General features: G+C 46.4%; 2 protein-coding genes across 3 annotated transcripts; both read right to left on the bottom strand.

Moving 5' to 3' along the window:
* Positions 1-2277: 2277 nt before the first annotated feature.
* On the bottom strand, positions 2278-12047 carry LOC118076250 (nuclear factor 7, brain-like). Its single transcript, XM_035098886.3, has 5 exons — positions 11483-12047; positions 9877-9972; positions 7446-7679; positions 5841-5863; positions 2278-2849 (listed from the first exon to the last, which is right to left on the bottom strand). The coding sequence occupies exons 1-5, from the start codon at positions 11885-11887 to the stop codon at positions 2630-2632; spliced, it is 978 nt and encodes a 325-aa protein (XP_034954777.3). The 5' UTR covers positions 11888-12047; the 3' UTR covers positions 2278-2629.
* Positions 12048-14346: 2299 nt separating this feature from the next.
* On the bottom strand, positions 14347-19925 carry LOC132591640 (uncharacterized). Of its 2 annotated transcripts, none has more exons than XM_088662720.1 (4): positions 19426-19925; positions 17813-17835; positions 16436-16549; positions 14347-15354 (listed from the first exon to the last, which is right to left on the bottom strand). In XM_088662720.1, exons 2-4 carry the CDS (start codon positions 17818-17820, stop codon positions 15027-15029), a joined length of 450 nt encoding a protein of 149 aa, XP_088518846.1. In that variant the 5' UTR covers positions 17821-17835; positions 19426-19925; the 3' UTR covers positions 14347-15026. The 2 variants fall into 2 exon arrangements, with proteins under 2 accessions (XP_088518846.1, XP_088518845.1); XM_088662719.1 differs by lacking the exon at positions 19426-19925 and adding an exon at positions 19207-19394.
* Positions 19926-27183: the final 7258 nt, after the last annotated feature.

Raw genomic sequence — 27183 nt, 5'->3', positions numbered from 1 at the left:
ATTTGGCTATAAAAATGTACCTTAGGCTACTTCCAACACCTTTTAGCTTCCTTTTGGGGATGGGTGGGAAGGGAGTATAATGTGCTTAACATTTCCTGGATATTTACAAAGTTTATTCTAGAGTTTGAGGTAGATAAATTTAAATGTGCTCATTTTAATACTAGACTAGCACTAGGAAGATGTGAAGTATGCCTATACTTTAATGAGTTTGGCTATTTCTGTTTAGAATCTTGTGCAGAGTTCTGGTTAAGTCTTTTTGGTCACAAGCATAAATATATTAAGCACGGTTATCCTGGAATTTTACTAATTGCCTATGCAAAATTGGCAGACATATGTATGAAACTTTCTGTATTTTTTAATTTCATTTTAAAGTTGGCTCTCCAGCTCCTCGAAAGATTCCATCAACAGTGTCTCCAAAATGTTTTACACATCACTTGGGAAGACAGGTGAACCAATACTGGAAGAAGCAAAGATCACCAGTGTCGAAGCAATGATTCTTCAACATCAACTTCGTTGGACTGGTCATGTTGCGCGGATGCCTGATTATCATCTTCCAAAGCAACTGCTCTATTCTGAACTTAAAAATGGAAAGCGTAATGCTGGTGGTCAAGAAGAGAGGTTTAAAGACTGTCTCAAGGCAAATCTAAAAAAAAATGTAGTATAAACACCGACAACTGGGAAACACTGGCCTGTGAGCACGCCAGTTGGAGAACAGCTTTTACCAAAGGTGTCTTGGGCTTTGAAGACACTCGAACTCAGGACTCAAGGGAGAAATATGCTAAGAGGAAGCCACACCTGGCAAACCCTCACCGTGACCAACTCCCGCCCGGAAACCTATGTCCCCACTGTGGAAGGACGTGGGGATCCAGAATTGGCCTATACCAGTGGTTCCCAACAGGTGGTCCGGGGACCCCAAGGGGTCTGCGAGCTATGCCAGAGGGGTCCGCAAGATGCTCTTAGAATAAAAAATATATTAAATATATTTCGTATGATAACAGATTTTTTGTTTTGGCCGCTTCCTGCATGAGCAGAGTCTAGCGCAAAACTAGAATTAGATACAGGCAGTAGTTCTGCTGTATGCCGTTAGGTGGCGCTTTACAAACACTACTGTTTTGCAAAGAGGCAGCGCGCGCATTCTACTAACGCTTACCTCCCCAAGATGCTTTGTGCGTGTCGGCTTCATTTGTGCGCTACTGCGCAGGTACCCTGTCTTCTCCATTCCCTTCCCTCCTCCCTGGCGCGTGCTGCCTCTTTGCAAAACAGTAGTGTTTGTAAACAAAGCGTTGTTTTTCGCGGAAGCTACAGTTCGCGTAGTTAAAAATGGACCGTTGGTTTAAAAGTGGTTCGTTAAAACGACAAAGGCCTACAGATGAAGAGGAAGATAATGCATTTGATGTTCAAGTAAGTCAGTGACTCTCGAATCGGCTCGACATGCGGTCGGATTTCAGAGTGAAAGTTTCAAGTTTGGAACCTAATATTTCAGAAATAATGGACTCAAAGGACAGATTTAACTCATCTCATTAAGAACTGAAAATTAAAACTAACTGTATACTGATTGAGTACTCTGTTGTAACTGTAAAAAATGTATACTGTAAATATAAAATATAAAAAGACTCTTAATTTGGCTCTCACTTTTTAATTTTAGGATTAGGAATTAATGGGGGTCCTTGTCACAATAGCGGCTCGATGAGGGGTCTTAATTATCTTAACATGGGACTGTATGGAGCTTGAGGTTTTTTATTGAGTTTTGAAAACATTATGGAGCTGTGTAGTGTTTACAAATGGAAGCTACCAGATGGCATGCTTTAAAAGTGGCCTTCAACTTATCATTGCTTACTTCTGGGCTTGGGAAGTAAAATGTGACCTTGATAGGGGGAAGCAGAAATTAAAAGGAGCCTTTTTTGCACAACCAAAGAAGTACAGCTCACAGCTTCTGTTTCATTGCTGAAGACACACCACTTGGCTCTGCTCTTTGACAATTTCAGTGTCCTCCCTCCAGCATGGAATTATTGTTTTGGGGTTAGGGAGGGGGAGAGGCAAGTTGTTGTGCTATAAGCTTCTGTGCTATAAGCTGGTCCTGGGATCTTCTTGTGAAGAGTGGTGTTGTTTTTTGGGGGGGGGGGTAATATTTATTTTCTGTTCCTTCCAACGTCATCGGCGAACAACGCAACATTTCAATAAATCATAAATTTAAGAAGTATTCAGTAACTAGGTACAAACAAGACAAATCAACAGAGAATACAGGTCATTTCAGAGGGCCAAGTCATATGAACAGGATTTTCTGCAAATCGAAATCATTTTTTTATTTTTTATTAAATTAAACAGTAACTTTACAATATACTATAGAGCAGGGATGGGGAACATTTGCCCCCTGGGTTTTCTGAACTGTAATTCACATCATCCCTAGTTGTCAACAATATTAGCAGGGGGCTTCTGGGAGTTGTAGCTGAGCAACATCTGGAGGGCCAAAGGTTCTCCACATCTGCCAAAGTGTATCCCATCTAATGCCCATGCTTGGTTTGCCAAGAAAGAACGAAGTAATACTTGCTGGCAGTGCCAGCTTCCACTTCTGTGAACTCCCCCCTGCCCCGCCCCCCGCCATGGCTCACTACTGCAACGCATGGTAGGATCAGTCCCTGGGCTCAATAGATTGCAAAGTTTTCTTCCACGCATCGAAATCCAGCGAGGCCTTGAATTCATCAAGGGCTACAGCCTCTGACATCGCCATGCCAAAGGATAAATCAGAATCATCTTCCATGCCCTTGTCCTCGCATTCATCGTTGTCACATTCTTCCTCGATTCCAGCCTCATCTTCGCCATTGTCTCCCTTGTCCTCACCCACCGTAATTCTGAGGGAGGAGAACACCACTGTGTGTATCAGACTGCCAGAGAGGGCTTTCCCCATAGATCACACCCATCTTGTCACTAAGCGCCTTGGCTTGCCTACTGGGAAGGAAGTGTCAAAACATTGCAGGCCTTTCAGTAAGAAGCCAAAGCTTGAGTATTTTGGATACTAACACTGACCGAACCCAAAGGGTGCTCATCAATGGCTCCTCTTCATCCTGGAGAGAAGTGACTAGTGGGGTGCCACAGGGTTCTGTCTTGGGCCCAGTCTTATTCAACATCTTTATCAATGACTTGGATGATGGGCTTGAGGGCATCCTGAGCAAGTTTGCAGATGACACCAAATTGGGAGGGGTGGCTAACACCCCAGAGGACAGGATCACACTTCAAAATGACCTTAACAGATTAGACAACTGGGCCAAAGCAAACAAGATGAATTTTAACAAGGAGAAATGTAAGGTACTACACTTGGGCAAGAAAAGTGAAAGGCACAAATACAGGATGGGTGACACTTGGCTTGTGAGCAGTACATGTGAAAAGGATCTAGGAGTCTTGGTAGACCACAAACTTGACATGAGTCAACAGTGTGATACAGCAGCTAAAAAAGCCAATGCAATTCTGGGCTGCATCAATAGGAGTATAGCATCTAGATCAGGCATCCCCAAACTTCGGCCCTCCAGATGTTTTGGACTACAATCCCCATCATCCCCGACCACTGGTCCTATTAGCTAGGGATCATGGGAGTTGTAGGCCAAAACATCTGGAGGGCCGCAGTTTGGGGATGCCTGATCTAGATCAAGAGAAGTAATAGTACCACTGTATTCTGCTCTGGTCAGACCTCACCTGGAATACTGTGTCCAGTTCTGGGCACCACAGTTCAAGAAGGATACTGACAAGCTGGAACGTGTCCAGAGGAGGGCAACCAAAATGGTCAAAGGCTTGGAAACAATGCCTTATGAGGAACTGGGTATGTTTAGCCTGGAGAAGAGAACGTTAAGGGGTGATATGATAGCCATGTTCAAATATATAAAAGGATGTCGTATAGAGGAGGGTGAAAGGTTGTTTTCTGCTGCTCCAGAGAAGCGGACATGGAGCAATGGATTCAAGCTACAAGAAAGAAGATTCCACCTAAACATTAGGAAGAACTTACTTGACAGTAAGAGCTGTTCAACAGTGGAATTTGCTGCCAAGGAGTGTGGTGGAGTCTCCTTCTTTGGAGGTCTTTAAGCGGAGGCTTGACAGCCACCTGTCAGGAATGCTTTGATGGTATTTCCTGCTTGGCAGGGGGTTGGACTGGATAGCCCTTGTGGTCTCTTCCAACTCTATGATTCTACTAAGCCATGGCTCACAGGGAGGCACACCTTGCCCAATTGTTTTGTTTCCCAGCTGCTCCTGACTTTATAATTTGGCGGGTTGGCTAATCAAACCATAGTTAAGGAAGGGTCAATCAGCTTCCTTGCTGGTGATGGTGCTGCCCGGCTGGCACAAACCCACAACAGGGCCTTCTTAGTAGTGGTCCCATGCTTACTAAAAGCCCTCCCTGGTAAGCTGGAATCAGAATTGTGGAGTTGGAAGGGACCCTGACTAGATGGCTATCCAGAGAGCCAGTTTGGTGTAGTGGTTAAGAGCAGTAGACTCGTAATCTGGGGAACCGGGTTCGCGTCTCCGCTCCTCCACATGCAGCTGCTGGGTGACCTTGGGCTACTCACACTTCTCTGAAGTCTCTCAGCCCCACCCACCTCACAGGGTGTCTGTTGTGGGGGAGGAGGGGAAAGGAGATTGTTAGCCACTTTGAGACTCCTTCGGGTAGTGATAAAGCGGGATATCAAATCCAAACTCTTCTTCTTCTTCTTCTTAAAAACCTCCAAGGAAGGAGAGTCACAACCTCCCAAGGGAGACCGTTCCAGAAGGGCAATTTGCACCATAGCATGTGCTTTTCAGACAAAAAGTATTAATGGGACATTGCTGGGGGTGGGGTAGTAATCCAAAGGCACAATCTAGTCAAGAAGAAAATGCACAAAAAAGTGCACTTGTCAACATCACTTTCTAGGAAATCTAGAGCAGCGATGGGGAAAAGAACCTTTTCGGCTAGAGGGCCAATTCTCTGTCTTCCCACAAACCCTGCAGGCCAAATCTAACGGAAAGGTGAGACCACCCACCTGCCAACCACTGGACGTCAGGTAATTAACCATGTGATTAGCAGGTGAGTGGTCCTGCCCACCTGTCAAACCTGGTCTTCAGGACTGAACACCCTGCACTTCAGAGAACGACCAGCGAGTTCAAATCCTGATTAACAGCCATAGGACCCAGCCTTGTCTCTCGCTGCCCCTTGCTGGATGTCACATTCGATTGCTGCTGTAGCGAGCGATGGGGGGAAGACCTGCTCTCTGCTGCAAGGCCCATTTCCACCTGGCCTAGGGGGCAGGGCCCACATCCACCCTGAACAGCTAAAAGAGGCTCCTGGGACATTGCTGGAATAACTCTTTGGTTGGGGCAACTGGCTAAAGTATTTTAAACTGGTCTAATTTTGATTTCTCCGTTTCATTTTTGTTGGGTTGGTGTTGGTTACAATGTTTAGTTGGGGTTGGCGGTTACTTTAATTTGGGTATTAACTGTAAACTGTTTCTTATTATTGCTATTATTATTGTTTTTTTATTGATTTATTGGTTGGTTTGTTGCTTGTATAGGATATCTTGTTTTCTAATGCCTTGACGTTTCGTTGGGTTTTTTATGTTGTAAGCTGCCCAAGTGTTGCTGGGGAAACCCAGCCAGATGGGCGGGGTATATAAATTAACAAATATATATATATATATTATTATTATTTGATGTCAGGTGTGGGGCAGGCGGACGCAGTTTGTGAGGGGCCAAATAGGAAGGCTGGTGGGCTAAATCTGGCTTCTTTGGGTAAGGGACTAAAGGGGTTCAAACCAAAATGGGAAGAGACATTTTCTGAAGACGTTATGGCACAGGGGTGAAATATGAATGCATAAACTTACTCATCCATCAGTTGCTTGAAGCCCTGCATGAAAGAACAATTGAGATGTAGTCATTGAGCTCTTCCTCTCTTCACGGCCCCCTCAAAACATGGAAGAACTAACAGCTCTCCCCTCGCAACACCGGAGTTCAAGGATGCAAGTCTAGCCAGGGCAAACCAAAGTCAATTTGGGGAAAGCCGCTTTCTTCGACTTACTAATTTTCAGACTTACGAAGGTGCCTTCGGAACCGATTAAATTCGTAAGTCGAGGTACCACTGTACGTAAGGCATTGAAATGTAGCTGAATCTGTTTTTGGTTTTTGAAGCTTACTGTTCATTTTAATCATTGTTCTAGGTCTTAAATGTTGTATCCAAATGTTGTGTTGAGGCCCAAAAGTTGGGAAAGGCTGTGTTACAGTACCCTGCCCCCCCACCCGATAACCCTTGGGCCAGATTGATATTTCAGTTGGTTAGAGCATGGTGCCGATAACGCCAAGGTTGCAGGTTCGATCCCCGTATGGGACATCTGCATATTCCTGCATTGCAGGGGGTTGGACTAGATGATCCTCACGGTCCCTTCCAACTCTACAATTCTATATATTTTGCCCATATAAAGAAAGGCAACCTTAGGGCAGAGCTTTCCAAACTGTGTGTCGCGACACGTTAGTGTGTCCGTTGCAATGTGTAGGTGTGTTCCTCGAACGCTCCCCACATTCCTCCCAGGACTGGAAAGGGGTTAGTTTAACCTCCGGTTTCCTAGTCAAACTGACTAGGTATGTGTCATGTGTGTCACCAATGTGAAAAGTTTGCAAAGCTCAGCCTGACGGCTTAATAACATCCAAATAGTGATGAGGAAGGCAAACTGGCAGCCATATTAAATCAGATCTAGGCTAGCCGTATTGCTTAGAGCTATCTATCATTATCTGGCCAAACTACCGTATTCACTCGAATCTAATGCTCACCTTTTTTGGCCAAACTACATTGTGAAAATTAAGGTGCGCGTTAGTTAGATCCCGATGGTGCATTTACATTCACCAGCAAATGCTTTTTTGTTTTGTTTCAAGGTTCTGAAAATTGAGGTGTGCATTAGATTTGATGGTGCATTAAAAGGTAAAGGTCACCCTGACCATTAGGTCCAGTCGTGACCGACTCTGGGATTGTGGCGCTCATCTCGCATTATTGGCCGAGGGAGCCGGCGTACAGCTTCCGGGTCATGTGGCCAGCATGACTAAGCCGCTTCTGGCGAACCAGAGCAGCGCACGGAAACGCCGTTTACCTTCCTGCTGAAGCAGTATCTATTTATCTACTTGCACTTTGACGTGCTTTCAAACTGCTAGGTTGGCAGGAGCTGGGACAGAGGAACGGGAGCTCACCCCGTCGCGGGAATTCGAACCACCAACCTTCTAATCGGCAAGCCCTGGGCTCTGTGGTTTAACCCACAGCATCACCTGCATCCATTAGACTCAAGTAAATACGGTATGTTTCCCCGCATCCACTTTCCCCATGTCAGCTCATGCCCAAACAATCCACATAACCTACTAGGGGGACCCAATGGATTCCATGCTCTTCCCTGGCTCTGAAAATCTCATCCAGTCTTTTAGGTAAACCGATAAAAATCTGCTCTTACCTTCAGGAAGGCCATATGGTCTGTGGTTTCTAATGATGCTTTAATGCTGGCAATCATCTCTGCATACGAAGATACTTCGTCTTTCAGATATGCTACGTTATTTTGCATATCCTGCAGGTTCCTCTCACTTATCTCCTGGACTCTCTTCTTAAAACTTTCTTCTTTCTCACGCAAGATCTGGTGGAGAGCCTCAAACTCTCTGGAAATGTGACTCAAGGTGCATTCCGTGAAATACTGCAAGTGGTAGAAAAATCAAAGCAGCAAGGAGGGATTTTTGTAATCTTAAAAAGAAAAACCAACAACAGCCATGCAGCAAATATACCTTCCGATTTACGAAATCCATTTAAAAAACGCACCATGGAAATCTTTGAACATATTCAGCTTCTGAAATTGCAGTTGTTGCATGCTTTTTTTATAGCAACTGAGGATTCGGCTCACTCAACCACAGATGGGGTGACTGAATCTGCTCGGTCTTCTTGCAGAAACGAGGACGGTAATTGTTACAACGCCATATAGGGATCCACAGGGGTGATTCAGATTTCAGATAGCCATTTGGAACATGGCACTCACTCAAAAATTGTGGGCCTAATTCAGGCATGTCCAACACTGGTAGATCACTGGATGTCTGTGGTAGATCACTGGTAGATCACTGGTTCCCCCCAAAGAAGCTCAGCAACTTTGGCTCCCCTAAAAAAAGCTCTACATCTTTGCCCTGAAGCCCCCAGAACAGGGCTTTCCTTCCTAAAAAAAAAGCTCAACTTTGACCCGAACCCCCCAAAACATGGATGGCTTTCCTTCCTTAAAAAAGCTCAACAACCTCGACCTGAATCACTGCCAGTTTTTAACTCTCTGAGTAGATCGCAGTCTGGTGTGTTTGAATGGGGTAACCGTGCCCCTGAAAGACCAGGTGCACAGCCTGGGAGTCATTCTGGACCCACAAGCTTTCCATGGAGGAAGCAGCTGTTGAGATGGTTTAGCCAAGAATGAAGCCCTTTCCTTTTTGCTTGATTTTAACATAGCTCTAACATAATGTCAAGTACATAATGTCAACACAGCGAGAGAACGGCGGACGCCCCGGCGACCACCCAAGCCGGGCAGGAGAGCCCAAGAAGGTGCGCTATCTGTGGCGAAGGCGAGGCCTGTCGGCTGCGAGGAGCAGAGGCGCGGCGCAGTGCGGTGCAGTGCTTGCTGTCCACCCGCTTCTTCTGCCGGATCGGCTGCAAGGGGATGTTGTCGAACGCCGACAACATCCCCTTGCAGCCGGTCCGGCAGAAGAAGCGGATGGATAGCAAGCACCGCGCCTCAGCGCCCTCACCTCCCGCCATGGCCGCGCCGCTGGTGACCCTCGACCGTCATCTCAGAGTGGGAGAAGAGACGGTGCCGCAGTGAGGAAGGCGGGAAAGCCCGAGCCTGCTCGGCGGGGAGGTAGCGCTTTCCCCGCTCGTGGGGAAAAGGAAGGGGTTTGAGCCAGGCGCTGTGCAGGGCAGCCGCATGCTAGGGGTTCTTCTTCCTCAGGCGCTGGCAGCGAGGCTCCCTCTCTCGTCGCCTGAGGAGGAGGAGGGGGAAGCCGCCATGATGACAGAGGCGACACTTGCCGGCTGAGGGAGTTTGTGAGAAGCCGACCTTCGCAATGATGAGAGCGGCGGAGAAGCGAAGGGACAGGGGGTTGGGGAGTTCCGCTGCCTCCGGGGCTCCTGACCGTGTCTGTCTCTTCTCTCTCCCGGCAGCCTGGCTCCAATCCCAGTGCCACCAAAAAAATAAAAGTTAATTTAAGTTAAAAGACAGTAAAAATTGTGTTAAATTGCTGCTTTAGGGGGTGTTTTTCATCGTCTGGAACGGATTAATCCACTTTCCATTACTTTCAATGGGAAAGTTTGCTTCGGTTTTTGAACGCTTAGGTTTATGAACAGACTTCCAGAACCAATTGTGTTCATAAACCGAGGTACCACTGTATATGCATTTGGGTATCTCTTAAGATATTGTAACCAAATGTTGCACGATTGTTCCCCAGTTGAAAGAGCAGGTTTTTTTTGTCTATGTTTGGATACAACTGGATGCCAATTTTGAACCAAGATGGTGGACTGGTCCTTTCAAGACTGCAGTAACTTTACCCACCAATTTCAAAGCTGCACCAATTTTTGTTTGTTTGTTTCTTAGCATTCCCGAGCAATGCTGGGTACAAGGCAGCTAGTTTATTTAATTTTTATCCTACCTTTCCAGCGACAAATTCAGGATGACCAATATTCTCCGCCATTCCTCTGCTTTCACACATTTTAACCTTAGGCAGAGAGATAGCAACTAGCATAAGGAATTCAACCTTGAACCTATCTTGGAGTAGACCTTTGAACCAGCCTACCCATCTTGCCCCATTCCTACAACTGAAATCTTTTACTTACTCCAAGTACAGGTCTGTGTGGTGTATATAATTTACCTCCATATCTGACATTTCTTCTAGCTGGAAGGCTTCGGCATCACCAGTGGCCTTTCGTAAATTCTCCATGTTTCTAAGAATTGGCTTCAATTTCCACTGTGTAGCAGAGAAAGCCAGATATATTGAGCATAAAACATGTCTATTTTTCATTTATCAAAACAGGAGAGGCAAGACTTGTTACACATTTTGAAAATACACTAAATCATATTACCATAAAAAACACACATCAGGATCCTTGCCACGGGGGGGGGGGGGGGGGTTGAAGGCCATGGTGGGGGTGGGGCGAGAGAAAGCGTAGCTACAGGAAACACTAGAAATACGTTTGTGATATGGTGTTATTGTGTACTTATTGTTTGTGCGTGTGTTTGTGTGTCTATAGGTGCATGTACTGTACATACACACATATTTTCATATTGTAAATTGCTTCAAGATCTCTTAAAATACCAAGCGGTATATAAATGAAAATAGTAATATATTAATATAGGGCTAGAAGAGTATAATGGAGGGGTAAATTAGGGTAACAGGAGCATTGGACTATGGGGAAAAGAAGCGAGAGATGTTACGGCAGGGACTGCTAGTCCTTCTGGGACATTGGGCAAACCTGGAATTTTGAGAAAGTTATGCAGGTCACAATTTTGAGAAAGTTATGCAGGTCACAAAGAGGTGTTGTGCTGTGTGTGACATAATGGATGCCACATTTAAAAGAGCATAAACATACACACACAAAACCAGTTTTTAAATTTATTATAGTGATGAAGGGCAGGTGAGAAAAATCTAACTAAATTAAATAAAAATAACATATCTATTGCATTTTCCCACACCCCAGTAGTAGCCTCTGACCAGATGGTTTTACCACCAGCCAACCTTCCCCTCTCTCCCATTTTTTTACTTCTTCTCCTGATATAAGAGAGATATGGAGATTGGAGAACCAGAAAGTTTGCACAAGGTTTTCGTGATATTTTCCTTGGTGTTGCAAAATCCCCTTTGGGGCAATGCCTTCATTTTTTATGTGTGCGAACTTAAAAATGGAAAGCATAGTGCTGGTGGTCAACAAAAGAGGTTTAAAGACTATATCAATGCAAATCTTAAAAAATGTAGTATAAACACGGACAATTGGGAAACACGGGCCTGTGAGCACTCCAGTTGGAGAACAGCCTTCACCAAAGGTGTCATGGGCTTTGAATACACTCGAACTCAGGACGCAAGGGAGAAAGGTGCTAAGAGGAAGGCACGTTTGGCAAACCCTCACCATGATCAACTCCCGCCCGGAAACCCATGTCCCAACTGTGGAAGGATATGTGGATCCAAAATTCGCCCCCAGAGTCATTGTTAAGACCTTGCTCATGGAAGACAATCTTACTCGGCTACGAGTGATCACCCAGGAAGCAGCAGCAACCTGGGAAAAATAAGCCCTATTTAACTCAAGCGAAACTGACTTCTGTGACGGGTAGGAGAAAGCACACACGGATTGGAGCGCACGTCTGAAGCCGCTCCGCGTGTCACCACTGCTACAGCCGCTTCCCGGGCTCTGAGCAGAGAAAGAAGCCTTGGCTTCGACTACCTGCGCGTATTCGACGGCAGAATACGCAGAAGCCTTGCCACTGACCTGCGCGTATTTCACAGCATTTTTGATCGGCAGGAACTTGTAGCCCCGGTGGCAGGGCAGATCCCGGCAAACCACGCAGATGAGGACGCGATCCTGGCGACAGAAGAGCGCGAGCGGCTCCTCGTGCTCCTCGCAGAAGTCGCGGGCGGCTGCCGGCAGCGGCTCGCCATCGAGCTTCAGGCGGCGGACTTTCTGGGCCACGTTGCCCAGCGCTCGGTTGGCCGCCAGCTCCTGCAGCTCGAAGGGGCGGCGGCACTCCGGGCAGCTCCCCGCGCCCTGGCCGGCGGGGACCAAGCTTTTGATGCACGACAGGCAGTAGTTGTGGCCGCAGCCCAGCAGGTGGGGCTCCTGGAAGATGGAGAGGCAGATCGGGCACAGCAGGTCCTCGGCCAGGTTGGACGCCATGGTCCCCGCCGGGGGCAGCTGCTGGACGGGGAGCGACTGCGAGCGCCCCTCGCCCTTTCAAACGGGAGGAGCCAGCCGCACAGCGCCTTTCTTTCAAACGCTTCCGCCTGCCCGACGTCGGCTCAGTGGATCTGCCTTCTTTCGATTCTCCTTTCTCCGGAAAGAGGTGGGGGAAGCGCAAAAACGCAAGGGGGCAGTAGTAGCTAAGAGCGCTGCCTTTTCGGACCCAGCGCGCACGTGGAGCGTCCAAACGAAGCAGGAGCAGAGGCCGCTAGTGCTCTAAATAGTTCCCCCCCTCTCCGCCCAGCAGGTAAAGCGTGTGAAATTCCTTCTTCCAGGGAACTTTTAAAGGCGCAGGAGCCCTGTCTTCGTTTGCATTTGGCAACATTCCATTGCTCCAACCAGGGAGCCGGCTGACCATTTCGTAAAGAACATCCCCCCCCCTCAAATAAGGCAAGGTCACTAAGGCTGAAATATTTTTCGTATACAGCATTGTATATTTTCATTTATTGGCCTTTTCCCCTACAATTTTTGTGTGTCTTTTCGTTTTTCTTTTCTTTTTCTCTTTCCCTTTGCACCACTTTATTTCTTTTTAATGAAAATCTTTTAAATCCGCCATTTCAGCACCTGCCAGACTAAAGATGTTGTATATCTAATAAGATGCCTGTGCAATCTACTCTATATTGAATCAACCACAGGAGCGGTCGGTGTTCGGATAGGGGAGCATCGTTCCCGCACTAGAAATTGGGTTATGGATGCACCACTCGTAGAGCATTTTGTGAAACACCAGCACAGAGACATGGACCTTCTTTACACGGTTCTTTGGGTAAATCAGAAACAACTAGGGATGAGGAGAGATTAGGTAAGATTGCTACATCAACAAGAAACTAAATTAATTCTCTTATTCGAATCCCTGTATCCTGGGGGTTTGAACACAGAATTAGACTTTAATTGTTTCCTTCAATTGCTTTGATTATATGGCTACTGCTATCATTCACTGCAATAATGGTTGGATTCTGTATTTTAAATTTTCTGAATTTGTACATGACTCAGCACTCTCAGGATGGCCTATATATAATGCCTCTAGGATTCTGCCCCCAGTACCAGCTTTCTACGCTTCTTAGTGAGTGCTGATCTTATGCTACTTGATGTACCTGTTAGGACCATTCTACGTTTTTGGATCATCCATTATCACACGGTTACAGGATTGTGACTGTTGAAAGGCTTGTTTGCCTCTTTCAATACCAATGGACTATATTGTCTAATTTTGTTCATGCAACAGTGATCCACTTTTATTTTCTGTGTTTCCATTACATGTTCCGTGTTTAAGAATTGCTATGCTTGGAGCTTCTATTATCACATGATTACAGGATCGGGACTACTGAAAGGCTTTTTTGCCTCTGCGATATTGATTGACTACCTTCTCTAATTTTGTTCATACAATATTGATTTTGTTAGTATATTATTAGCCACGTGTTGCTTGTTATTGCTTAAGTTACACTTGTGTTTCCTGGCAGCTGGCATTCAGAGGCGTACTGCCTCCAGCACTGAAGGGAAAACACAGTTGTCCTTACCTGTAGCCATTGATAGTCTTCTTCTCCCAATGAGTCCACCAAATCTTCTTTTAAAGCTATACACATGGGGAGCCCATCAGGACCTCTGCTACTTTAACTACATGCTGTGCAGTGCTATTCCCCCCCCCCAAGAAAAAGGTGCCACAACTCACCACGAACACCTCCCTCATTCTCTTACAATGGCAATGGTGCCCACCTGAGAGGTGCCGGAACTGAGCTCGTGTGAGTTCCCCCTGGGGAAAAAAAGCCCTGATGCTTTCTTTTGTCTATCCCAAATCCATTTGGATACAGTAGAGCTTAATATTGAAAATTAAATCACTATACAGTAGCAGTCATCAGCAGGGTTACATGTTTGCGTGTTAGGCACTAGTTTGGGCATCGGAACTGGTTTGTGAACTTTAAACAACAGCCCTGTGGTGTGCGCGCCAAGGTGGAAAGCCCTGAGAAACAGTCAGTGGTTTTTTTGTGGTTTTTTTTGGCAAGGGAATATATGGACATATAGGGATGCGGGTGGCACTGTGGGTTAAACTACAGAGCCTAGGGCTTCCTGATTAGAAGGTCGGCGGTTTGAATCCCCGCGACGGGGTGAGCTCCCGTTGCTCGGTCCCTGCTCCTGCCAACCTAGCAGTTTGAAAGCACATCAAAGTGCAAGTAGATAAATAGGTACCGCTACAGCGGGAAGGTAAACGGCGTTTCCGTGTGCTGCTCTGGTTCTCCAGAAGCGGCTTCGTCATGCTGGCCACATGACCCGGAAGCTGTACGCCGGCTCCCTCGGCCAGTAAAGTGAGATGAGTGCCGCAACCCCAGAGTTGTCCGTGACTGGACCTTACGGTCAGGGGTCCCTTTACCTTTACCTTTTATAAGGACATATAACCAGACCAAGAATGACAGTTCAAAAAGTTTTATTTTCTGTTATAGTGGGTGAAGAGATACCAAAGGGAAATAAAAGAGTACAGTATTTATGTATGCAACAACAACGGCAAGAATTCTCCAACCCCAAAATGGAAACAACAAAAGTGCCAATGAAAACAAGATTGGCAGATGATGGATTTTGTGGAATTGGCGAAGCTGACAGGAAGAATCTGAAACCAGCAAGATCAAATATTCCAAAAGGACTGGAGTACATAAATTTATACGATATTTGAAAGATTACTGTAAGCAATTAACATCACTAGCAGGGTTCCCTGAAGACTCGTAATGAAGAATTTCCGCCCTTTTTATTTTAACATAAATTTCAATGACTTTTGCAATCAGCTAATCAGAATTGGAAAATGTATAAAATGCAATGATATAAAGGTTTACTTTGAAAGCTATGAGCCGGGAGGGAAGGAAGTCTATAGGCTCAAAAGAGCCAGAGCGGTAAAGTGGGTAACATTGATGTGATTATATATTATTAAATGGAAAACTAATAAAAATTATATTTAAAAACCACACAAAAGTTCCCCCCCTCTAAATACACAGCTAGGACACCCTCTCCCTCATACTGCCCTATGCAGTATGTTACTCCCTCTGAGTATAATGCGGAACTGCAGAGTGAGAAAACGTACACTCTGTATAGTGTGAGATCAGTTCACCTCCCTGGGTTTGATACCTTGCAACAGTTTCCCCCAAGCCTCGAAATCCAATGCCACTTTGAATTTCTTGAGAGATGGAAACACTGGCACCACATTTTTCTCATCGTCTCCATAATATTCCTCCTTCTCTTCACTACTTTCACCCTGTTCTTCATCCGCCTTCTGAGCTTTTTCTTCAGCTGCATTGTTGTCATCTTTTTCCTGATCTTTCTCTTCAGCTGCATTGTTGTCATCTTTTTCCTGATCTTTCTCTTCAGCTGCATTGCCCTCATCTTTTCCCTGCTCCTGCTCCTCCTCCTCCTCTGTTAAGACATTGAGCCTGAGAAAACAACAAGCGGCTGTTTACTGGGAAAGGCTGATCTGCCCCACTGTATTACTCCTGCTTATTGCTCCTAACTGGATGTTGCCCGCCCCCCACTCAAAAAATGAGGCCAGGCTGATCTGTGGCAAGCCCTAGAACTGGTTGGAGAAGCCACTAACTTTCTCAAACAGAAGCCACATTCTTCAACTAAGCAAGAGGAAACTGGATGATCAACGTCCGTGGCTTGACAGGTCTTCCATCAGAATAAATATGAAAGGAGGACTTTGGCCACGTGGAAGGTACTTGACATTATGTTAGAGCAGACATCCCCAAACTGCGGCCCTCCAGATGTTTTGGCCTACAACTCCCATGATCCCTAGCTAAGAGGACCAGTGGTCAGGGATGATGGGAATTGTAGTCTAAAGCATCTGGAGGGCCGAAGTTTGGGGATGCCTGTGTTAGAGCTATGTTAAGTGCTGCATGGAGCCGCCATTTTAATTTCATGCCCACCCAATTGTGGAAAAGCAGTGATTCCGCACCATAGAATATGTAGATGGGAGAGTAATGTGAATGAAATGGCCTTTTTTAAAAAAACAACAACAACTGAGCTGCATTCAGTTGGGCATGAGGACTAAGGGGCCAAACCAGAGGTGAGAAACCTCAGCCCTGGAGGTCAAATGTGCTCCCTCCAAAAAAGCTGTCTATGTGGCCTATGAGACTCTCCTCACACCACACCCTCAATGGTCTCCCTTCATCCCATTCTGGGGTGTTTAGGCATGGCTGGAATGTGTGCTTGAACTCTGAAAATGACTATTGTTTGCCTGGATGGAGAAGAGAAAGGGATTTGCGGCCGTGTGTAAAAAGTGGCCTTCTGTACATAAGGACATCTTGCATTTATTGCTGCCCTGTCAGGATTTTACCTCTGGCTCTGCCTGTCACTGGGATGTGGCCACAGACAGTTGCCCCAGAATGTGGATCTTGGGCTGAAAAAGCCCCACACCCACACCTGCCACCAGGTTAAACCAAGGACACAAGGGACACAAATGTCAAAGAAGGGAACTACAGAGATGGCACATAGGAATGAATTCCAGACACTTACATCTTCATCAGCTCCCGGATGCTTTTCACTTCAACTGCCTTGTCTTCATCATCATCATCATCTTCTTCTTCTTCTTCTTCCTCCTCCTCCTCCTCCCCTATTGAGTCTTTGGCTCTGAGAAAACAACAAGCGCCTGTTTAGTGGGAAAGGCTTATCTGCCCCACTGTATTCCTCCTGCTTATTGCTCCTAACTGGATGTCCCCCCCCCCCACTCAAAAAATGAGGCCAGGCTGATCTGTGGCAAGCCCTAGAACTGGTTGAAGAAGCCACTAACTTTCAAACAAGCCACATTCTTCAACTAAGCAAGAGCAAACTGGATGATCAACGTTCGTGGCTTGACAGGTCTTCCATCAGAATAAATATGAAAGGAGGATTTTGGCCACGTGGAAGGTGTGGGATGGAATACTGGGGCAGACAAGTCACAACAGTTCCTAGAGTGTCCACTAAGAGGAACTCACCTGGAGGAACACCTGACTAAGTTCAGTTTCCTGTTCCTCCAGACATGCAGATGAGATGGATTAGCTGGCAGCCATTCTCTCTCTTAGCCATCACTTCTTAAATGGGAACACATCTCCAGAGAATCTCCAGTTAGGATGGTTCTCCCTCTCGGCCTGCTGCCAAGAGAGAGACCAGATGGAGCCTTACTCTACTAAGTAGACTAAGTAGACTCCAGATGTACATATTTATAACTTTTCTACGCAAGCCTGCCTTTCTGAGATTATGCTGTCAACTCAGGATGTCATGTGAGTAAACTCTCTCTTATTTTAAGACTATTGTGTCGTGTATTTCTTTTAAGAGGGACGAAGGGGATTTGCCAGGAAGTATAATATTGTTGTATAGGATAGGTTTTAACAAACCTGAACACACACCTTTTGCTGCGCACAAAAGGGGAATGTCACTCTGCTGATATTGGAAGCTTGATAACACAAGCTTGGATAGGATCTATCTAATAATATATCCTAATCCACATCCCTAACATTCCCACAGAAGGTACTTGACATTATGTTAGAGCTATGTTAAGTGCTGCATGGAGCCGCCATTTCATCCCATTCTGGGGTGTTTTGGCATGGCTGGAATGTGTGCTTGAACTCTGAAAATGACTATTGTTCGCCTGGATGGAGAAGAGAAAGGGATTTGCGGCCGTGTGTAAAAAGTGGCCTTCTGTACATAAGGACATCTTGCATTTATTGCTGCCCTGTCAGGATTTTACCTCTGGCTCTGCCTGTCACTGGGATGTGGCCACAGACAGTTGCCCCAGAATGTGGATCTTGGGCTGAAAAAGCCCCACACCCACACCTGCCACCAGGTTAAACCAAGGACACAAGGGACACAAATGTCAAAGAAGGGAACTACAGAGAATGAATTCCAGACACTTACTTCTTCATCAGCTCCTGGAAGTCCTACATGAAAGATAAACAAGTTTAGTGTATTGATTTACAGCGTCTTCACAGTCCATTTGAAAGAATGACTAGAAAGGGCTTCCTCTTGCTTCAGCTGTCATCTGGGAGCAGCCGTTCGATCAGACAGCCTCAGCAAGAGACATTGGAAGCTTTGCTGGAAGCCCCTGAACTGCTCATTAGAGGAACCACCATTCGGAAATAAGATGCCTGCGTTTTGCTTTTTATTCTCCTCTTCCCTCCCTGTCCCTTTTTCCTTGTGTGCCATGGTTTTCGTTTTCATTTATAGATTGTAAGCCTGTGGGTAGGGAGTGTCTTGTTTTGACTTTATGTAAACTGCTCTGGGAGCCTTCTCGGCTGAAGAACAGGGTAAAGGTAAAGGTAAAGGGACCCCTGACCATTAGGTGCAGTTGTGGACGACTCTGGGGTTGTGGCACTCATCTCGCGTTATTGGCCGAGGGAGCCGGCGTACAGCTTCCAGGTCATGTGGCCAGCATGACAAAGCCGCTTCTGGCGAACCAGAGCAGTGCACACAAATGCTGTTTGCCTTCCCGCTGTAGCGGTACCTATTTATCTACTTGCACTTTGACATGCTTAGTCCTCTAAAGAAAATAAATAAGATATAAACGTGGCGGCCAGGTCATCACCGTCATCGTAATAAAAATATGGCTATTGTTATCATTTCCTCAAACAACATATAACTGGCGAAAAAAGCGTAAACTGAAAATAGTTAAAGAGAGGCCCTAGTTTTTGCAAGGAACTCTTCATGGTTTGGCAATAAGTGATCCAGGGTTTGGCGAAACCCTGTTTGGGTTACTCTAGTAGTGCATCATACGTGGGCATGCCCTTATTTTTTTTTTATAATCTATTTTTATTAGTTTTCCAATTAAAACACAATTATATCACATTCATTATTTCAAATTATACAAATACATATCAATTAAACCGAATATTATGCCAAATCATATAATCTTTTCTGGAGTTCCCATGCTTCAAAAATTTGGGGATTCCTCGCACCCGTCTACTGCCGTCTTTTTCTAAAGTCCAAATCTTCACTCAAAATCCAAAATAATCCCGATCTTTCCCCCCAGTCACTAAAATGTTTTCTTCTTTCATCCGATTTTTTCACAGCTGCTGAAATAAGTATCAAACGAGAGTTCACATATATTCTTTCTCCTGTGTGGGTTTTAATCGTTCTGCCCCCCCCCCATATATCTTCTGTCTGGAATGTCCTGTTACGTCAGTCTTTCAACACGGAGCAGCGCCATCTTAAAAAGCTTAGATCACTTTCGCTTTCTTAAGCTTTTTTTTTTTAAAAAAACCAACAATCTTTGTAAAATTTATAGCTTTTCCAGGCAAAGAAACAGCAGTCACCTTATGCATAGACTCTTGATAAGTTTGTAGCTCTCCTTGCACTGTAGCTGAACTTAGCTTCAGATCGCTGTTCAAATTCAAAGTGCGTCACAACCATAAATCCACCGAACGCATTCCAGGGACTCCGACCATCCAGTTAAAGGGGGGCTTCTCTCTTCAGTGGTTTTACAACTTTAAAGGATATGCTCAATAAAATAGTTTATAAAGTTCATTACTCACTCAGGTATTCTTTATCTCTCATTTGTTTCAAACAAACAAGGACGTCCCGTCCGGGAAGGTATGGAGTAACTCGTAGAGTATATGAAAAAAAATAAAAAAGTTCGCTTCCCTTCTCGTTACGTCCCCATCAATCTTTCTTCCAGATAAAATAAAGCTTTGACTTCTCACCCTCAGCAGCACAAATTCCTTGGCAGTAAACAGAGCTTCTTCCCCTCCTTCCGAAGCATGTCCATGAATACGCCTAATTATCTTCTTTAATCATGGAGATCCCGCCGTGCAGATTAGCGTCCGGGAGTGCCGACATTTCATGAGTGCTCTCAGCCCAAGCCCCCCCCACTCCTTAAACAGTTGGAGTGGGTTTGGGGGCATCGCGGGCCCGCGGGCCCTCTCCGTAACCCCCGGAGAGGTAGGGGGGTTGCCTTTAACTCCCCTGGCAACCGCCGAATTCCTCATGAAGGTCGGAGAGATGGAACAAGGGTCAGCCATTCCTGCAGGCGGAAGCAGAACTCCATACGTGGGCATGCCCTTAAAGGTGGTCTGGAAACAACTGGAATGTAATGTCAAGCATGTCTGCTGGGTTCGGATGGTATGAGCACCTCATTCTCCTGCCTTCTCTGGCTTCCATTTGGTTTCTGGACTCAATTCAAAGGACTGATTTTGACTTTCATAATCTGGGACCACTGGTGGAGGAAGAGGAGTGTGTGGGGGAAGTGCAGCCCCCCGGCAGCGCAATCCCGGTGGGGTACCATCACGGCTGCCCCCCACCCGTGCTGGGCACCATGCCCCCGCAGGCGATGTGCCACGGCCCCAGCACGCGCTCCATGCCCCTGCGGGCAGTGTGCCACGCCCCTGGGATGTGTGCCAGCCCTGCCCCCACCTGCTCTCCGCCTCCCCGGTGCTGGAGCTTCAGCCACTGTCTGTTTCTACTTACGAATGGAGCTCCGTCCGCCATCTTGGATGTGGTTTAGATAGGATTTTTTCTACTTACGAATTTTTAGATAGGGTTGCTTCTACTTACAAATTTTTCTCCCAATGCATTCCTATGGGATTCGACTTACAATTTTTTTCGACTTACGAATGTGCATTCGGAACGCATTAAATTCATAAGTAGAGGTACCACTGTATATCTAATCTCAGTGTGTGGGCCTCATCCACCCTCCAAATGGTTTTTTCCTGCCTCCCTCCCCCCTTCACTCTCAAAGAGCCAGTGAGAGCCAGTGTGGTGTGGTGGTTAAGAGCGGTAAACTCATAATCTGGGGAACTGGGTTTGCGACTCTGCTCCTCCACATGCAGCTGCTGGGTGACCTTGGGCTAGTCATACTTCTCTGAAGTCTCTCAGCCCCACCCACCTCACAGGGTGTTTGTTGTGGGGGAGGAAGGGAAAGGAGAATGTTAGCCGCTTGGAGACTCCTTAAGGGGAGTGATAAAGTGGGATATCAAATCCAAACTCTTTTTCTACTCAAACAGCCAAACAATTTTGGCAACAACACAAGGAAGAATTCAACATTGCACTAAGGCAACAGTTCTGTCAGCGCAAGCATTTTAGCTTGACAGATGAACGATCTGCCCTCCCCTTCTCCCATGTGCTATTCCGAGGTTCCCCCTGACCACCCAAGTCATTTTTAGGGGGCGCATGGGAGAAAGCCCTCTTGTTATTATTATGACCGGAATGTAATTGAAACTAATAAGCTTTTGGAATGCAGAAATAAAGAAAATAATCAAACCTTCAAATCTAGCATGCGGGGGCTCACTAAATTATAAAATTTGGCATTTGAATGATTAGTATTAATACAGTCATACCTCGGGTTGCGTCCCCTGTGGGTTGCGTCTTTTCAGGTTATGGACGCACCGAACCCAGAAGTCCCGGAACAGGTTACTTCCAGGTTCGGCGCGTCCGTAACTGATGCGCATGCGCAGAAGCGCTGATCTGCATCACGCATGTGCACAGACGTGATGCTGCATGTTACGTCCTTTTCATGTTGCGAACGGGCCTCCGGAACAGATCTCAACATGAAGTACCACTGTAACTGTATTATAAATTAGTATTGTTATAATGAGGCTATTATTGGACTGTAATTGAAAACTAATAAAATTTATTATAAAAAACATTCATTCTGTTTGCTTCTTGAAGGCTTTGCCAACATCAGAAACTTCAGAAGCTGGCTGCTGGATGGATCCCAAAAGGAGGTAAAAAGAATAATTATACAATATATATTTAGTTTTTCTCCCTCTCTCATAACGCCAGAACTCGTGGACACCCCTTGAAGCTGATCGTTAGAAAATTCAAGAGAAAACAAAGTTCATCTTCATGCAGCTCATCGTTAAAGTATGGCGCCCTTTCGCCCAGGAGGCAATTATGATCTCCCACTTGGAGGGCTTTAAAAAAGGGTGAGAAAGGTTCATGAAGGAGAGGGCTGCTGAGAGATACTAGCCACGAGGTCTGTGCTTTGCCTCCTTCTGAGTTACTCGAAGCTGCAGAAAGGCAGAGAGGTCTTGTGAGTTTCCCATAGGCATCTGGGTGGCCCCTGTGAGACCAGGATGCTGGACTCCATATGCCCATGGCCTGATCCAGCAGGAGCCAGTGGGGGAGGCAGAGGAGAGAAGAATGGGAGGAGAGCCAAGAAGGGAAATTCCACCCCTTTCAGCTAGCTTGCTGAACAGCAGTTCTAGGAAATTGTTTTTAGTAGCAGCTGCTGGCAACAAGCCTGTATGGTATAACAAGCCAGCTAAAAACAGACCAAAATTTGTGGTTCTGCCAAAAAAGAAAAAATAGAAAAAATTCTACAATGTATAGGAGGGGGGTGGGAATATGGGGAGGGGGAGGAAAGGGAGAGGGTGAGATGGGGAGAGGGAGATAGGGGAAAGGAGGAGGGGAGGAGAAAGAATTAATGGCAGAAGAAAAAACATTTCTAAAATAATAGGATGGCTTTGTTTGATTGGGGAAACTCCTAGACTACATTGGGGGGCATGGGGGGAGAATGTTCCCTTGTGGCAAGAAAATAGTTGTGGTGCCTTCTGCTGCACCCCCAAGGCTCTGTGCTCTCCTATATCTGACCTGGTGTCAGGCAGGAGTTCAAACAAACAAAAGAGTTGTCCACGATGCCTTATGAGGAACGGCTTAGGGAGCTGGGTATGTTTAGCTTGGAGAAGAGAAGGTTAAGGGGTGATATGATAGCCATGTTCGAATATATAAAAGGATGTCATATAGAAGAGGGTGAAAGGTTGCTTTCTGCTGCTCCAGAGAAGCAGACACGGAGCAATGGATTCAAACTACAAGAAAGAAGCTTCCACCTGTCCTAAACATTAGGAAGAACTTCCTGACAGTAAGAGCTGTTCGGCAGTGGAATTTGTTGCCAAGGAGTGTGGTGGAGTCTCCTTCTTTGGAGGTCTTTAAGCAGAGGCTTGACAGGCATATGTCAAGAATGCTTTGATGGTGTTTCCTGCTTGGCAGGGGGTTGGACTGGATGGCCCTTGTGGTCTCTTCCAACTCTATGATTCTATAAGTTGCCCACCCATCTTTCCCCCATTTACCTCTTTCCCCCTTTTCTTCCCAATGTCTCAAAAAATGAAACTGATTTGTAAAAATTACGAGAGACATTGCACATATTTTTGTAAATCAAGAAAATCTTTAATAATAAAAAAAGAGTGGTGCCTCCAGAGAGCTTTGCACATGTATTTGGGGGCACTGTCATACAGTGATTCTGCTCCTTCCTCCTGGGCCATGTTCAGAAAGTGGTGGTGGGGGATGAGTGTTCAGCCCCCTGGGCTCTCACTTGTGGGGTGCCTCAGGGTTCCGTCCTCTCCCCCATGCTTTTTAACATCTACATGCAGCCGCTGGGAGAGATCATCAGGGGGTTTGGGCTGGGTGTCCATCAGTATGCGGATGATACCCAGCTCTACCTATCTTTCAAATCAGAACCAGTAAAGGCGGTGAAGTTTCTGTGTGAGTGCCTGGAGGCGGTTGGAGGTTGGATGGCGGCTAACAGATGGAGGTTGAATCCTGACAAGACAGAAGTACTGTTTGTGGGGGACAGGAGGTGGGCAGGTGTGGAGGACTCCCTGGTCCTGAATGGGGTAACTGTGCCCCTGAAGGACCAGGAGTCATTTTGGACTCACAGCTGTCCATGGAGGCGCAGGTCCATTCTGTGTCCATGGCAGCTGTTTATCAGCTCCATCTGGTACGCAGACTGAGAACCTACCTGCCCGCGGACTGTCTCGCCAGAGTGGTGCATGCTCTAGTTATCTCCCGCTTGGACTACTGCAATGCACTCTATGTGGGGCTACCTTTGAAGGTGACCCGGAAACTTCAACTAACCCAGAATGCGGCAGCTAGACTGGTGACTGGGAGCGGCCGCCGAGACCACATAAGACCTACATTGGCTCCCAGTACGTTTCCGAGCACAATTCAAAGTGTTGGTGCTGACCCTTAAAGCCCTAAACAGCCTTGGCCCAGTATACCTGAAGGAGCGTCTCCACCACCCCCACCGTTCTGCCTGGACACTGAGGTCCAGTGCCGAGGGCCTTCTGGCGGTTCCCTGTTGCAAGATGCCGTTGCAGGGAACCAGGCAGAGGGCCTTCTCAGTAGTGGCACCCACCTTGTGGAATGCCCTCCCACCAGAGGTCAAAGAGAACAACAATTACCAGACCTTTAGAAGGCATCTCAAGGCAGCCCTGTTTAGGGAAGCTTTTAATGTTTGATGGATTTCTGTATTTTAATATTTTGTTGGAAGCCGCCCAGAGTGGGCGGGGTGTAAATAATAAATTGTTGTTGTTGTTGTTATAGCTAAACATCATTCTTTGCATGTCATTCTAACCACTCTAGCTAACCACGACGAGGCTCTTCATATCAACTTAGGAAATATCTGTGTAGTCACATCCTGTAGAAGAAACAGAAAGGGCATAGCACCTCTCTCTTTCACTCTCTCTCTTTTTTTCATACATTTAGTTGCAGGTAGGTAGCCGTGTTGGTCTGACGCAGTCAAAACAAAATAAAAAAATCCTTCCAGTAGCACCTTAGAGACGAAGGATTTTTTTATTTTGTTTTTTCATACAGTAAAAAAAAAAGTCTAGATTTCCCTCCCCCTCCTTCTCTCTCTTTCGCTCTTGCCTGTGGCTCAAGAAGTTACTAGCAAGCACTGGGTAACCAAATCAAAATGGTCGTAAGCAAATCAAAATGATGTCCGTCTTGCATCTGTCTGCTTTAAGGAAAGGTCTTGCATTCTCCATCTCACACCCCATGGAAACCATCTCTCCTCCCAAGGGCTGTTCCCTGAAGCAGAGCCCGCAGTCCCTTGCAACTTTCAAAAATGTAAGTTGAAAGGAGCAGTGTGAGGTGGCTTACAAAGGGCTCCATTTTTCAGTGGGTTCCTGGTGCCTCCTGGAAGATATGTGGGGGAGTCCCAAAGGCAGCTGTTTTTCTGTCCTCCCGAACGGGTAATCAGGAGAGGAGATAAATGATTGCTATTCAGGGACACAGGAAAACAGGAAGCTGACTTTTACAGAGCCAGGCAAATTGATCAGTCTACCTCAGTATTTTCCACACGCCTGACAGCTGCTCTCCAACATTTCAGCCAGACTTGAGGAAGGTGTGGAGCAACAGTGATGCGGGTTGGAGGGGAGGAGATGGCCTAGACTCGCAGGGGTGGCCAACTCCCAAGAGACTGCGATCTACTCTCAGAGTTAAAAACTGGCAATGATCTACCCCTTTTGGGGGGTTCGGGTCAAAGTTGTTGAGTTTTTTCAGGGATGGGGTAAAATGTTGAGCTTTTTTTAGGGGAGCCACAGTTGTTCAGCTTCTTTGGGGGGAGCCAGTGATCTACCAGTGATCTACCACAGACATCCAGTGATCTACCGGTAGATCACGATCTACCTGTTGGACATGCCTGGCCTAGAGAGAGCCCTGGGGGCCAGACAGACATACCCAACAACTAGGGGAGTGGGTGGCGCTGTGGTCTAAACCACTGAGCCTCTTGGGCTTGCAGATTGGAAGGTCAGTGGTTCGAATCCACACAGCAGGATGAGCTCCCATTGCTCTGTCCCAACCTAGTTCAAAAGCACACCAGTGCAAGGAGATGAATAAGTACCGCTGCGGCGGGAAGGTAAACGACGTTTCCGTGTGCTCTAGCTTTTGTCGCAGTGTCCCGTTGCGCCAGAAGCTGTTTAGTCATGTGACCCGGAAAAGCTGCCTGTGGACAAACGCGGGCTCCCTCGGCCTGAAAGCAAGATGAGCGCCACACCCCACAGTCGCCTTTGACTGGACTTAACCATCCAGGGGTCCTTTACCTTTTACCCCATGTGACAAATTGAAGCACTTTTGGAGTGTTTATTCCTACCCGGCTGGCAAAGAGTTAACCCACCTCCAGCCTGACTGACATAGAACTCTGATGGGGGCGGGACTGTGCCCGGTTCAAAAGGTGGGAGTGTCGGTTTGGTCAGTTAGGAGGGAGAGGGAGGAGGGTGTGGTGGCTTGTAGGAAGAAAGTGAAGAGGCTAGGAAAACTTGAGTTAAATGTTTGACTGAGTTTTTTTCCTGTACAACTGGAACAAGGCAAATAAATACATGACACGTTAAAGAAACACTTATGCTTTTAACACAATAAAACTTCATCTCTGTTTTGCCAAAAAGGTCCGTCTTTATTTTTCCAGCGAGGTACCAGGACTCACAGCCGTGGTGGCTCAAGAGAGGGCAAAACTCATCTCAGGCAGGGAGGTGGCAGTTTGTGTCCTGGGGTTACACGGGGGGAGGCTTTGCAGGGTAACCTGAGGCGCCAAGAAGTTGCCAGAGTGAAAAAGGCAAACTTTTACAGTGGGGAATCCAACTGAGGGAGACCCTTTACTGTAGGCAAGAGGTTATTCCATCGGACAGCCTAGAGTTTCCTAAGGTACCAGGCCACGTAAGCTGGAAGGCTCTCCTTACTAAGAAACCCACTAGTAAAAGGGGTTTATTTTTGAGGCGGCAGGAGAAGAGGGTGGGAGTTTTCCCCTCCGGTTTCCTGTGCCGCAGTGATAGTAAGAGAGAGTGGGACACTGGTCGTCACACCCCACAACTGACCCATTTTAAGCTGGGTATTGTGGATCACAGAAGCCAATCCCAGCTTCTGTTTGGATCCTGGAATATCCCATTAAAACTAGCACCTTGGCATTAGTCAGCAAGGGTGTGTCTGACCTTGCTGATTAGCACCAGACCACCTTCTGGGATTGCTTTAGCGATTGTCAAAGGGTTGTGCCAAAGTGCCTCTGGGAGGCCATGCTGGCTGGCGGCGGTGGCGGCGGCGGGGGGGGGGGGGAGGCCATGGCCCTGAAGCAGGAGGTTGCAGCCACAGAGGAGGAGGAGGACAGCAAAGGTGTGAAGGAGGAGCAAGCGAGCAAGTGGGCAGAAAAGGGAGGGGTGGGTGTGAGCAATGGGGTGGTGAGATGGTGTGGGATATCCCAATTTGCCCTCTCGAAATGTTTTTGGGGGTATGGATAGAGTCCTGCTGGTTTCACATGATTCAAAATCACATTATAAAGGATTGCTATTATGACTGGAATGTAATTGAAACTAAAAAGATTTTGGAATGCAGAAATAAAGCTAAAGGGCCACTTTATCTAAATTATACAATTTGGCATTTGAACGATTAGTAGTATTAATAATTGTATTATAAATTGGTATTGTTATAATGAGACTATTATTGGATTGTAATTGAAAACTAATAAAATTTATTATAAAAAACATCCATCCTGTTCTGCTTCTTGAGGGCTTTGTCAATATCAGAAACTG

The sequence above is a fragment of the Zootoca vivipara genome, chromosome 2, assembly GCF_965207765.1.
Source record: "Zootoca vivipara chromosome 2, rZooViv2.hap1.1, whole genome shotgun sequence".
NCBI classification, from domain to species: domain Eukaryota; kingdom Metazoa; phylum Chordata; class Lepidosauria; order Squamata; family Lacertidae; genus Zootoca; species Zootoca vivipara.
This window is presented reverse-complemented; position numbering and strand designations above follow the sequence as displayed.